Raw genomic sequence first — 13,376 nt, forward strand, 5'->3', positions numbered from 1 at the left:
AATGAATAATTGCCGTAAACTTTCTAAATGTGCTCACATTTTGTAACTTTTTTTGTGTTCTCTTCATCTTTTTCGTTTTCAATCTTGTTGAGCTTTTCTGATGTTACCTGCTTGTAACATTGCCTAGCTTGTTCTATTTTTGTTTCCTCTTCTTCCCATTCTTCCTATATGTTTTGTTTAGTCCAAAAATGTTGAAATTGACTTCAAAATCCATATTTCAGTGCTCTTGTGTTATCCTCACCCGTTGAAATGTGTGTGACGCGTTGCTATGGTAACACGCACAGCGGAGTGATACAATGGTGATTTAACTTGCCAAACTAACTGTCAACTGGCGTGCATTAGACCAATCTTGAGCACGCCAGTTGACATTGGAATTCTCACTGACCATGGTATAAGCAGAGCTAAAGGTTAATTAGCCTTTAGCTCGGGCTGTATCACTCTATAACACAGAGGCTAAACTGTTTGTGATAATATACATTCTGACCCAGTCAGCAGTTATTCTGCAGTGGTCTGTTCAAACTTGAAAGTCTATCAATAAAATGAAGAGTGAGGTTACGTTAGCTCTGCTTGGTAGATGGCTAGCAGGACATAGCTAACTAGGATTTACTAACGTTACACATTACGGACATGTCTTAGAGCACTGGACTGCCAGCTATGCTTAATATAAATGGCTACTTAACTACTTACAAACTGACGGTGTTTACTTGTTGTCACGTTAGCCTACAGATACGTCAGAGCACTGGGCTAACAAATAGCTGGCTGCTACAACACTTACTTGATGTCACGTTTCAAACCGTAGCGCCACATAACTGTACTGATCATACCTTGTCTCAGCCAATGTATCCAGTAAAAAGTCGTCTTGAACAAAGAAAATTTGTTTTGATCTCTATTTAATTCCAAAACAAACACACGCCTCGCTAAAAGTAAGTTACGACTGTGCAGAGACTCCGGGCCATAAGGTGGCGAGGGAGTGCACTTGAAACAGATCCTCCTCATAGCATCTTTAAAGTTAGGGTCCAGATAGAGTTTGAAATAGTTACTGCCCGTCTAATACAGATTTTTCTTTCCATCTCTCTCCTCCGTAGGGTTTTGAAGCAGCCTGCACAGGATGAAGCCAACTTGCTTTTCCAGGATATTTACCCTCAACTGAAGGAGATCTTCCATCTGCTCGACCAGGTGAGCATCAGGAGTAGAAGCAAAGTAAATAATGGACTAAACCAGAGTGATAAATCTTCTGTTTGTGCATCGGACACACTGAAATGCCTCCAAACCTCTCTCTTATTTGCGCATCGTTGCGAGAAGACTTGTTAAAGAACATGACAGAAGTGATTTTGAATGTTATCAGACGGGACACATGGGAGTAATCCGAGCAGATTGCACAGAGACAAAGGCACACACTCAGGTGTGTGCTTTAAAATATAAATGCCAGACAGCTTTACAGATGAGCCAATCATCATCTGCAGCTTTTTGATGGCCATAAACATGATTAGATGATTGCATATGGCCGCTGGTTAGCCACTCAGTCACTAGCCATATGTTCATCTGACAGCGATTGCCTTCAACACGCCTCCGCATCCAGTTCTGCCTCTTTAATTTCAAATCAGTCTTCTTCAGCTGCATCAAACTTTGGAGTTTCACTAAACTTTGGGGGAAGGGGAGGGGTGAACTCTCCATTAATTCACAGTTATGTTTGATGTTTCTGCCGCCACTCACAAAACAACAGTCGGCGTCCAAGTTTGACGGAGTGTGTGTGGTTGTGTGTGTATCTGTGTTTGTGTGTGAAGCCTCTCCCAGATATGAATCACACGTATCTATCTGCCAGAATCTCCTCCTTTTAATGGCATGGGAGGGAAAAAATCCCTCCATCAACTGTTTTAATAATCTATTCAGCAGTGGGAGATCAAACAAGAGAGTCCTCACACCGCCAGCCAATAATGAGCTTTTTCACTCAGGCAGGTTCCAAGCCAAATCTGGTTTTTAGACTCTCAGGGGAGGCTCTGAAGACTTTCTGTGATTCACATTGTTTGTGTATGATTCTCAATCATACACATCGCATGAAAGTGGTTTAGCGCCAGGCCATAATTAGTACTACCATTACAGAGCATTATTTAACAATGGACTGTATCACAATCCTCAATGAGGAGGCAACGGAAAAAATACAAAACAACAGGTTTTGATTAACTCACAACAGGCTCTGAACTTCAACAGTAGGGTCAGGGTTATTACAAGATAATATGGAATGAAATAAAACAAACAAGATAAAATGTCATATTACACAATAAGGAAGGATAAGTTATGATATGGAATGATAATATTACAATATTATATGTACAATACTGATACTGATATCGATATCTGGGCTTTTGGTATCTGTCGATACAGATATTGAGCCAGTACCAGTGTTATATAATAACCTACATGCCCTACTGTGGGATTAGACTGGTTGTGTTTTAGGTAAAAAGCAAAAAAAATTAGTAGATGGAATTACATTAGCTGAAAATTTGTTTGAACTGTAAAATATTTAAATTTTTAGCAGCTTTTGGTAAAAACAATGCTTCAGGATCTACAGAAATTCTATTATTTTGTAAACTTTTATACTCTGTAGACTGGTAATGCAGCAAAAAAACAAAAAAATTAGGTGCATCAAAGGTAACATTTTAAATCAAGTAGCCGGTATAAAAAAAAAAGGCAAAGAGCTGGTTTCCTGGATTAGTATTGGTGCATCCTTAACAATATGATACAAAATGAAATGACCATACATAACAAAGCGTAACAATAACTTGGGATATGTAACATTATGTAATGACATAATTCATAGTGATACTATGTGTGGTGATACAATATGTACCAACACAGAGACACGAGAAGTGGGGTGCTGAGGGTGTTGCAGCACCCCCTGGAGGTGGAGAAGGGGAAAAACTATATTTAGGTTTTGATCTTTATTGTTTTGTATTGTTGAAGTGTCATTGAGGCTGGAAGTGGTGTTTCCTAGACACTGATAGAATGCGCTCTTTGTCTCTCTGACCCTCTCTCCTTCCAGAGACGTCACGTTGTGTCTTGTCAGGTTGTGCCTTTGTGGTCAAGATGGGTAGAAGAGAGTGAGACCCAGAGAGACTGTCAGCCTGGACTGTGGTGCAATAATATTTTGTTTAACTGGTTTGAAATAAACCCCTATTTGTTGGCACACAACGTCTGGTTATTTAACTGTCTGCAGGCTCAATAAGATCCCGTAGAAAACCGAAAAAAAGAAAAAAAAGACCAGATTTTTGGCGCTCGCACGCGTTAATATCCCTTAGTACAGCCCCCCCTGGTATAAATGACTTCTCGCGTCCCTGTACCAACATGATACAAAAGGGCATGAAACAAAATGGTATGTAATGATACGATATAGAATCATAGAGTACCGAACGATATGAAACAATACAATATGGAATGATACCATACATAATGATACGATGAGATACAAAAAGATAAGAATTCATATGAAGTTAAAAAATGTTACAATATGAAATATCTTGATTTCTCCAATGGGTTGAATTCCATATGAAACAAAATAACACCGTACATTAAGATGCAATTTGATACAATACAATACACTGAATAATTTACTTCTTGATGTTTGGTTCTATGAAAAAGTTATGTCCCCACTGTTTTTTAAGGGTGCATTAACCTAGTTTGGGTTCAATCTTCAGAGAAGAAGTTACTTAAAATCTATTTTTGTGAGGCTTTTATTTTGCCTTTTTACTACTTTGGCCTAGTTTCTTTTTTCCTGTTTTTTATTAATTTTCTTATTTTGAAACCCAAATATAATCTACCACTCTTCCCTAAAAAATATGGGATCATTTTTGTATAACAGATGGTGACACTTACCATTAAAGTTTATGTTATTATTTGCTTTAAAACTCCTTATAGGGGCTTTAGAGGTAAAAGAGTTTTGTAGTGACTGTTGGTCAGGACTAAAATGGTCAAATCTTATCTGTTTGTCAAATAATCTTTCTTCATTTTGACTTGCGACCCTGACGTTGCCCAAATCAGCTCCCAGGACTTGGTTTAGTCTCATTTCCATGATGTGGAGCCTAATTCTGACCTTCTCTCATGTATTTCCCTGTGATATGTTTCCTCCAATAGCTACAATGACTGAAACCATGTACAATCATTATAAGTATACTTACGTAGTTTTCTGTGCAGAGGCAGGCAGGTTGGATCACTCGTACTGCCCTGCAGGATTTCTTGAATCGACCAGGTGAGACCAAAAACCTCCATCCTCACCTCGGACATCCCCAGATTACACAGCTGCTCAGTGTTTTGGACCCAGAACAGACTGGAATCATCCAGACAGCCAAGCTGGAGAAGCTGAACCCTAACACTGAGAAGACAGTGGATGCCCTAAAGGAGACTGAAGACACCAGCGTAAGCATTTACAGCTGGGGTTTGTGTGCTGAAATACAACAAAAGGTCGTAAATTTAAATTTTGTTTTGTGATTATTTTTTTAACAGCTGGAGCTGAAATCATTGGAGGAGATGCCGACCACACAGACTGATGATAAAGTGCCTGTGGCGTCTGCTTCACAGAGAACAGTGAGAACACAATGTATCGTGATCAAATATCACCTTTATCACACAAAGCATGCAGCAGCAGATCAAACAGAGACAACACAGAGGATCAGATCAAAAGAAAAAGAGGGGTTAATTATTAATGCACTGTTTGATTTCTGCTCGTGTGTGTGTGTGTGTGTGTGTATTGTTCTATATGAAGGTGGAGGATTCGCTGCAGGAGAAGCTGTGTGAGCAGCTCAGAGCAGTGCTGGAGGCTCTGAAGCTGCATGACCCTCAGCTCTCTGGAAACGTCACAAAGGAAGATCTGAAGATGGTGTTAAGCTGCTATGACGCGCTCATCTCAGACACACAGTTTAAAAAGTGAGAAACACACACACACTTCCACACGCAGTCATCTGAAGCTTAAAAAAAGAGGAAAGATGGCAGCTGTCATTTCAAAAACATATAAAGAGGGAAGCTCTGACCTCAAAGATAAGAAATAATAACAACAGAGTGGACGGAGCGCTGACACTAAACTGTGGAGAGACAGGACTCAGACAGTGTGGGGGAGTGTTTAAAAATGAAAAGTCAAGTATCTCTTGATCTTAAGGGAGCAGTTTGGAGCCAAGAGTTACACAACAACTTAAAACCCAGAAATTAAACAGTCAAACTTATCTTAGACTGAAGCAAAGTGACACAGCGAATGTGTTAATTTTTGAAATTTTTGAAAGTTACTGATTGTGAAGATGAGACCACGGAGAGCCAAACTTTCAACATAGGTTTGTTTTGTTTTCATAAACCAGATGATGAGAGGATTTCCACCCACTAATCAAATACAAGCGCTCATTTCTGTGACAGGCTGAGTTAGTGGAGTGGCGCAGTGTTAACTTGGTCACTTTCTACAAAATATTTACCATGGGTACGATTTCTCACTGCTGCTGCATAAATCTCGTTCCTTTTATCCCTCATTCATTTTGGTGCACAGCCACTTGGTTAACGTCACTTTTGATGTTTACCATTCTTTTGCACCGCTCTTACTGTTACAATGATGGGTTTAAAAAAATCTAGGAATCGAGGAATATTGTCTTGATCAAGTGGTAACATCCTTCCCAAAGAAAGGAGGCCTATGCAGAAGAGAAGTGGAAGACTCAAGTTGAAAACCGCAGCCTGAGTCTGGCCTAAGAAGTACCCTGGAAGTATCTGGTTGATCGGTCACTCTAAAATGCTGGTTGGTTGTTCGTCTCTACATGCTCGCCCTATGATTGGCTGACAACCTGCCCAGGACATACCTCACCTCTTGCTCAATGACATCTAGGATGACCGCAAATGGGATTACGCTGATTGATGGATGGTTTAATGTTTAGTTGTTAAAGAGTGAAAATATAGATGTCAAGTAGTTAAACTTGATCAATAGATACATAACAGTCAGTGTGTTTACATGCAGCATAAGAACCTGGACTATGAGCTTAGTCAGCATGAGATCAGACTATTGAGATGCATGTAAACAGCCTAGTTGGACCAAGAACGGACTAAGCATAGCTTGACTGACACACCTAGATAATGAGATTTCTGTCAGACTGTGGTTGGATTTAGCAGGACTCGGCAGGTCACCTCGAGCAAATTTCACCCAAAAGAGGAAGTAGTAGGGTTGCTAACCTTGAAGGATTCTGAGAGAATCTGAGTGGAGCCAGGTGACAAAAATAATGACTATTTTTTTCTTTTGAGAGTCTAATCACTTCTTGACTCTACCTTCTGACATATTTAAAATCCCCCCCAAAAATACACAAGAACGGCAGCTGTCAATTATTGTTAATCTTGATGTAAAACCTCATTTTTAACCTCTTATAACTACTGAAACAAAACTTTTTTGAAAAAAACAGGACTTGAATACAAGGCAGTCAAATGATATCTTCAAATCACCACAACAGTCAGATGTGAGAAACATTTCTACGAGGTGTATTAATTTTTTAAAGTTTGACTACAGCCCATCTGGAATGACTGGGGAGCTGGATTTTTTAACCTCTCCTGCAGCCAGCCACCAGGGGGAGCAGTTTTTGTGGCGACCTCACTTTGAGCCGAGCAACGACGTCCTTTTTCTTTTTACAGTCTATAGCTCCAACACAACAAAGAAACACCATGTAATGTAACTAACATGCATAGTTTGTAAGAAATAAAAAGCTACAGCTGCATCCATCTTGACTATGAGTGTCGTTTCCTCTGTGGGTGAAATAAATGTAGTTTGATACACACCCAGCTTTGCCTATCAAAGTGCCGCCTATTGAAGCAGAGTGAGAGGTTCTCGGCCAGAAGTCTGAGTCTCTTTTTTGGGAGCACACACCATTGACACCTCTTTAAAAAATCTGTCCTACAGGCCAAATACGCCAGCTCAGTCCACCCTGCAGTCAGCTGGCCAACCTCTGCAGCCTCCTGAAACTGGAAACACCTGCAGCACCCTGGACGTAGTTTTCCAGAGGATGAAGTCGAGTTTAGAGGAAAGGAAGAGCAGACTAGCCGACAGAATCAAAGTGATGACGCAAAAATCTGACGAGATGCTGTCAGAGAGAGACGTAAGGAAGGTGGGTGGTTTATCATTCATAATTCTAATATGACGTCTAGTTTCACGTAAATAGATTCACAAATACATTCCTTTTGAAAGTGTAGCCCTGATTCTGAAAAGTGTCCCTCTATCTCCCCTTTCAGATTTTGGAGGACAGCTCAGTTATCTTGGGCGATGAAGATTTCAGCATCTTCACTGACCTGCTCGGCTTCAGACACGGACAGATTGAGCTCTCGTCATTCCTGCAGAAATACGAGGGTGAGACAGAAAAATGTCAACCAGAACATTTTGACCAGCAGCGTCTCCAATCCCATCAGTTCTGCATGACAGGGCCGTCAACGCTTAAATACAGATTTTAGAAATCCTTCCTACTCCCACCAGTGCTCTGCTCTCCCTCCACTCCGGCATTCAAACTCGCACCCCACCCACGGTGATCAAACATAAACCCCCCACCTCCTGCAAAATGATGTCTCTCTTAGCGCAGGAGCCATCGGAGACATCATCCCAGATTATAAATAGAGTAAGAAGGAGCCTCTTCGTCTCTCATTAGCCGAGCAGAGAGGCACACTGATTCAGAGTCACACTCATTTCTGCTTGTTTGGGCTAATTATGTGCTTTGGAAGCAGAAAACGGAGCAGCAGGGCATCGCTCTAATTTGTACACTCTTACAAAAAAAAAAAAAACGAAAAGAGGAACACAAAGAAAAAAACGAGAGAGCATTCATTAAACAAAGCCAGGACGCAGAGCTCGTCATGTTTGCAAGGCATACAAAACAAGTTTACCAGATTTAGAATACAAGTGTGCAACTAATTAGATGTAAATTAGGTCAGCCGGTTAAATGCCCAGTGTGCTTGTCAGACATGAAGGGCATTATGTGGGGAGCCAACAACACAAATAAATCAGAGGAAAGAACAAAAACTCCACTTTTCTGAGTCTGACTCTGTCAAAATGAAGAGGGAATGAAGGAGCACAGGTTAATTATGGGATTAATTAAAAGGCCAAATATCAAAACTCTTGATATTTAACATTCCTTCCTCTGCAGAGTTCACAGACAGACACACGCAGCAGAGCTCTGAGGGTCGCAGCGAGCGGGGAGAGGTCGACCGCCTGCTGACTACAGCGGAGCAGTGCCTTGAAGCCATGAAGACCAGGATCAAGCGTATCCACGGGGTGAGTGCAGCATCCTGAGTTGATGATGGTCAAACAGGGAGATGGTGTCAAGCAAAAGAGCCAGGAACTTGTAGCTTCACAAACTACTTCTCAGGGACAAAGGGAGAAGAATAAAGCAATAAACTCAATTCCACTACACCTGAAGACCAAAAGAGGGCGATAAAGAGGAGACAAAGGCCGTACCACTGAAGGTTAGCATACTACAGTGTCGGATAGCAGGGTGTCTTAAAAGTCTTAAATTCATTCAAAATCGTATATGCTGGTATTAAATATGTTACTCAGGGGTCTTAAATTTTTGGGGCAGGACTAGTTTATGTTACCGACATCTACCTATTTTTTTTTCTATGTAAAAAAATCTAACCTCAAAATGCTCCAAAAGGCTTCATTTTGATGTTAGCATAGCTAGATTTTTCCCCTGGCGGACATTCCTCCAGATCCCCTAACATTATTGAATTTTTTTATACTTAAACTTATTCAGAGTTTTATATAGAACACCTGTTGCTCGTGTTACTCTATAGAGCAAAAAAATTCACTAGGCTGTAGCGTAGGTTAGATTTGCTGAAATAGAGGCAAGCTCATATCTGTCAGCCCAGATCTCTAGCTTCAAAAAAGAAAAATGTGTCAGTTTTGTTCCTAAAATAGAAAAAAAACTTCTGTTGTTTTCTTTCTTTAGGAATACAATTTTCAGTCTCTCCCTTTTTTTGCTTTAATCCCTGTGATATAAAGTATGTACATGCTAGCTAGCCAGAATGGGACTGTGGGTAAATACAAATTTATTCAAGGTTGGCTGGATGATGTCTGTTTGGATTGCAATACAGCAGAATTCCCTGACCATCCCGTGAATTTACAGCGTTTCTGGCCTTAAATTTCATTCCAGGTGGCATCAAAAAGTCTTAAACGTCCTAAATTTGACTTGCTGAAACCTGCAGATACCCTGGATATATTACAGTTAACCTGTTAGCGTGGAGGATTCAGCTAGTGCTAGCTGGCAGTGCAAATAAATTTGCTGAATCAACTCTTCAAAGGAGACGGTCATGAGTTGCAAACCGGACTCAAAACACTTTAAATTCTTGACTTGAAGGGAGAAAATGGATTTCAAAAGCCATGGGAGAAATCACCCGGTGTTTCGGTTTAAACTGCTACCTCATTCACTGGCAACTTTGTGCAAAATGTATCCCTTGCAAACGTATGAATAGATTACAAAACTTTGAATCAATTTAATATAAATCAGTTCAATTCAAGGACTACTATGTTCCTACAGCTGTTGTAAACTGGATATTCACTGACACGTTCAGCTGAAGGTCTCCAGTTTAACAGGTCACTTTTTAAACTGTAACACTGGGAGCTGACAGAGACATAATTATGCTGGCAGGCTCAAAAAAGATGAATATTTCAGAGTTATTTAACCAAGTGAATTAAATTAAGTGTGTTTGATGTTACTTAAGACAGTAGGAAAAAAAAACACTGCTGGTGTCTGACCAATAAAGAACTTTCTACATTGTAAAGTCAGACTAGTCAGTCTCTGTAAAACAATAATCGAAATCTAACCTCTTGGAAAAAAAACAACAAATTTTTAAGTGGTACAAGTATCTGGTTCCAAACTTTGGCACAAAAACCATCTAAAAAAATCATCTGTCTGTCCTTAAAGCATTTGATTCATTTCAGGATTACCTGACAGCATTTCGACTGATGGACAGGAGGCGTAAAGGCGTGGTCGACTGCCAAGATTTTAAAGATCTGTACAACAGCCTGGGATTTTTCTGCAGGGATCCAGAATATGAGCAGCTGCTGGATCTGCTCGGCCTCCACCCCGGAGGAAACCTGAACTACGCTGAGTTTGTGGATGTTGTGGAAAATAAAGGCAAACGCAAACGGGAGACTCCAACAGAGAGAGTGTGAGTGTGATGTGGTTAATACTCCTGTCGGAGGAGAGGTCGTCGTGTGATGCTGACCGTTTGTGTCTCTGCCTCTTCTGACAGTCAGCAGCGGCTCCATGAACTCCTGTCCTCTGAGGCTCGCTACAGATGGGCAGACATGTCGAAGGTCAGAAAACCTCACAGGAAACAGAGGGAGGAAATCTTTACATGATGTTGAGACTGTGACCTGTTTGTCTCTTTCACATCAGGTGCTGTGCCCGTTTGACTCGGACGGTCAGGGTTGGATCCATAAAACCAGTCTGAGGAGACTCCTCTTCATGTATTCTCTTCCTCTCACGTCCGCTGAGTTTGACCAGCTCTGGCTCAGGTAAATTAAAACACAGCAAAACAACATCACCACTCCAGTGTTGGCCCAATTCTGGTGCAAAACGCTTCTGATACTGGACTCCAAGTGTAGGCGGGATCTTAACTGATTGTCACAGCACGTTACAGACAACACTTCTCTGATCCTTGCTGAGAAAAATGATCTGATATCAGATTCAGATAACATCAAATCCTTATCCACTCTTAAGTGGGTGTTTGTCCTAGATTTAAAGAGGGGGTATTTTGCTTTCTTTTAAGGCTTTATACAGTCCTCTGCTGTTCTTGTCGAAGCTTTACATGATTTAAAGCCAAAAAATCTTCATTTCTCTCTCACTGGTGTTTTGGAAAACCCTTGTTTCAGCTTCTGTGTGCATTGCTCTATTTTAGATGCTGTCTGTTTAAGATTCCCCACTCTGACCCCCTTTGCTCTGATTGGCCAGATCTCAGGAAACCTGTCTAGGGCAGACATTGGTATTTGAGACCCACCACACCAACATATTATGAACCAGTTAGGAAATCCTTATCAGCATGTCTTGTGAAAACGCTGTCCTACAAATATGGGACTGCACAATACCCCCTCTTTAAAGATATTTTACCCATCTGTGAAGTCTTCTTTTGGTCATTTTAACACTGTGAATTTGACATTTGCATGTTTTATCACTTTGGCATTTTATCTTTTTAGACATTTCTTTTTAGTTTTTCATAACTGGCTCATGAACTCCATTTCTCTCCATCATATTATTTATTTTTACTTTCTTTATGTGACCTTTGACCTTGGAACTTTTCTAACTACTGTAGCTCATCTTTTTTCAAGTGGATCTTGGTGCCAAAAAAAAAACAATTTCTGACCAAAGGCTAAGAAAAACAAAAAATAATACCTGATTTTATGTGTTTTGTTTGTTTTATTGGCATGGAGCGTTAAACTAAGCTCAGGCTTTTGTTTGTTTTGAATTTGTCTTCGACAGGTACGACCCGGAGCAGCGAGGCCGTGTGGGGGTTTGCGACTTTAAGGAAAAGCTGGGGTTTCATGGTGGACAGAAGCTTGAGACCGCTGAAAATCAAGACCACAAGAGACCGACTTCCTTTGACGCTGCCTCACAGAGGACTTCAAAGTAAGGGCCAGAGTGTTCTTTGAGTTTAAAACAGCCTAATGATTTAAAGCTTTGTTACAAAAGTAAACTTACTAATTCATCAAAAAAAAAAAAACTAGAAAAATCTGAGCAAACTTTTTAATAACGATGCACCTGTTTACTGAATAAACCAGCAATTAGAGGATGGTATAGAAACAGATTTGAGTCCATAACACTTAGATCTGGACCCCTGAGAGTCGGTTATTACACATTATGTTTTACTGTCAGATATATGAGCTGCTCACCTCAGGGGGCTCAGATAAACAAACAGTTTAGCCTGGTGGTGAAACAATTTACACCTGCTGTGATTGTTATTAAGCCATGATTAGGAACTTGTCTGAAATTTATATTTTTCAAAGTTATCAGAGAGGATGGTGGGAAAAAACTGGGGAACTGAGTGTGAGTGGGTAATGATATGTGGGGAGAGTTCACAGGTTGAGCTGAATGATAACCATGACCGACTTTGTTACAGGGATTTTACGTCTATGTCTGAAGATAAATCAGAGAAGAAGAGGAGAGAGCATCTTCCTGTTACCCCTGATGCTGTGCGTCACCTTCAGTCTTTACAAGACCTCACACCTGGAGCAGCTCTAGCGCGGATGGAAGAGCTGGTCACTGCCTCAGGATCCAATCTGAAGAAGGTGAAGCTTTAACGCGTATTTTTTTTGTACCCCTATAATAAGCTTCTCTCACGCCTCTTAATTTCTCTCCAGGCGTTCTCAGCCTTCGACCAGAGCAGAACGGGAACGGTGACGGCTCTGCAGTTTCGTCAGGTGTTGGAGAACTTCTGTGCTCGTCTGTCGGACAAACAGTTCAGATACATGCTGAGCAAACTGGAGCTGGACCGTGAGAGCTGCTCGGTGAAGTGGGAGGACTTCCTAAACAAGTTTAAGACACAAAGCCCAGAGGTAAGAGGGCAGGTTTGTGATAACATATAAAATGTCTTAGTCTTTATTTCTCTCTGATGAGAATGATCCAAGTCATACACACCTGAATGCCCCGTTTACAAAACAACGTTTCATTCGAAAGTGACAACAAAATGAATAAAAACTGTGTTTACATGGAAATGTTGAGGGACTGAAAACATTGTAGTAAGCATGCCAGATCTGTAGATGGCGCTTTAACTGTCTTGTCCAGAAGTCGCTTTCGGTAGATCTCCACTTAAGTAGAGTTGAGCCGATCATCTGGTGAATTGGAGAATACTAAGAGCAGGAGTGGAGCAACAGATGCACATTTTGTTGGAAGACAGTCAGCAGATTCAGCAGCACAAGCCACTCTGGAGGCCCATTTAAGGGGTCATTTACACGACAACGGGTTTTGGGAAAAACTTCTGAGGCGTTTTGGCCCCATGTTTACACAGAAACCGCATTTTACCTGACCTAAAATGCAAACTTTTGAAAACAGCCTCCGGAGTCGAATTTTTCTGAAACACTGCAGACACCGTTGCCATGCAAACAGTAAGCCATCTTTTTCAGTGGGAACACTGGCGTAACACTCCGCTTCGTGCAATCGCATACAACACTCCAACAGTACCGTTGTTACGATTGTCGCGGACTAATGTGTTGTGCTTGTGCTGCTCAGGCCCCGTTTACACGGAGACTCCCGCAACGATTCTTCCTTTGTGTTTTCAAAAGCCACCCGCGTTCACATGAGGACGGCGTGAAAACGATCCGCGTTCATACGACTCCAGGAGGACAAGTCACTTCTTCTGTTCTTTCTTTTTCTGCCGTTTTGTTGTGTGAG

At 41.1% G+C, this 13,376-nt stretch overlaps 1 protein-coding gene across 1 annotated transcript in view; it reads left to right on the top strand.

Moving 5' to 3' along the window:
• Positions 1–13,376, top strand: part of efcab6 (EF-hand calcium binding domain 6) — a 50,504-nt gene that overhangs the window by 26,346 nt on the left and 10,782 nt on the right. Inside the window, exons 9-21 of the mRNA XM_074698786.1 lie at positions 1,086–1,176; positions 4,285–4,410; positions 4,498–4,578; positions 4,757–4,917; positions 6,908–7,112; positions 7,237–7,351; positions 8,136–8,263; positions 9,929–10,158; positions 10,243–10,306; positions 10,389–10,507; positions 11,469–11,615; positions 12,106–12,274; positions 12,347–12,541. Of these exons, the coding sequence (XP_074554887.1) occupies positions 1,086–1,176; positions 4,285–4,410; positions 4,498–4,578; positions 4,757–4,917; positions 6,908–7,112; positions 7,237–7,351; positions 8,136–8,263; positions 9,929–10,158; positions 10,243–10,306; positions 10,389–10,507; positions 11,469–11,615; positions 12,106–12,274; positions 12,347–12,541 (1,831 nt within the window). The remainder of the gene's footprint in view (positions 1–1,085; positions 1,177–4,284; positions 4,411–4,497; positions 4,579–4,756; positions 4,918–6,907; positions 7,113–7,236; positions 7,352–8,135; positions 8,264–9,928; positions 10,159–10,242; positions 10,307–10,388; positions 10,508–11,468; positions 11,616–12,105; positions 12,275–12,346; positions 12,542–13,376) is intronic.

Source organism: Halichoeres trimaculatus, unplaced genomic scaffold, assembly GCF_033239565.1.
Source record: "Halichoeres trimaculatus isolate MK-OKI-2021-1 unplaced genomic scaffold, fHalTri1.1 fHalTri1_scaffold_21, whole genome shotgun sequence".
NCBI lineage: Eukaryota > Metazoa > Chordata > Actinopteri > Labriformes > Labridae > Halichoeres > Halichoeres trimaculatus.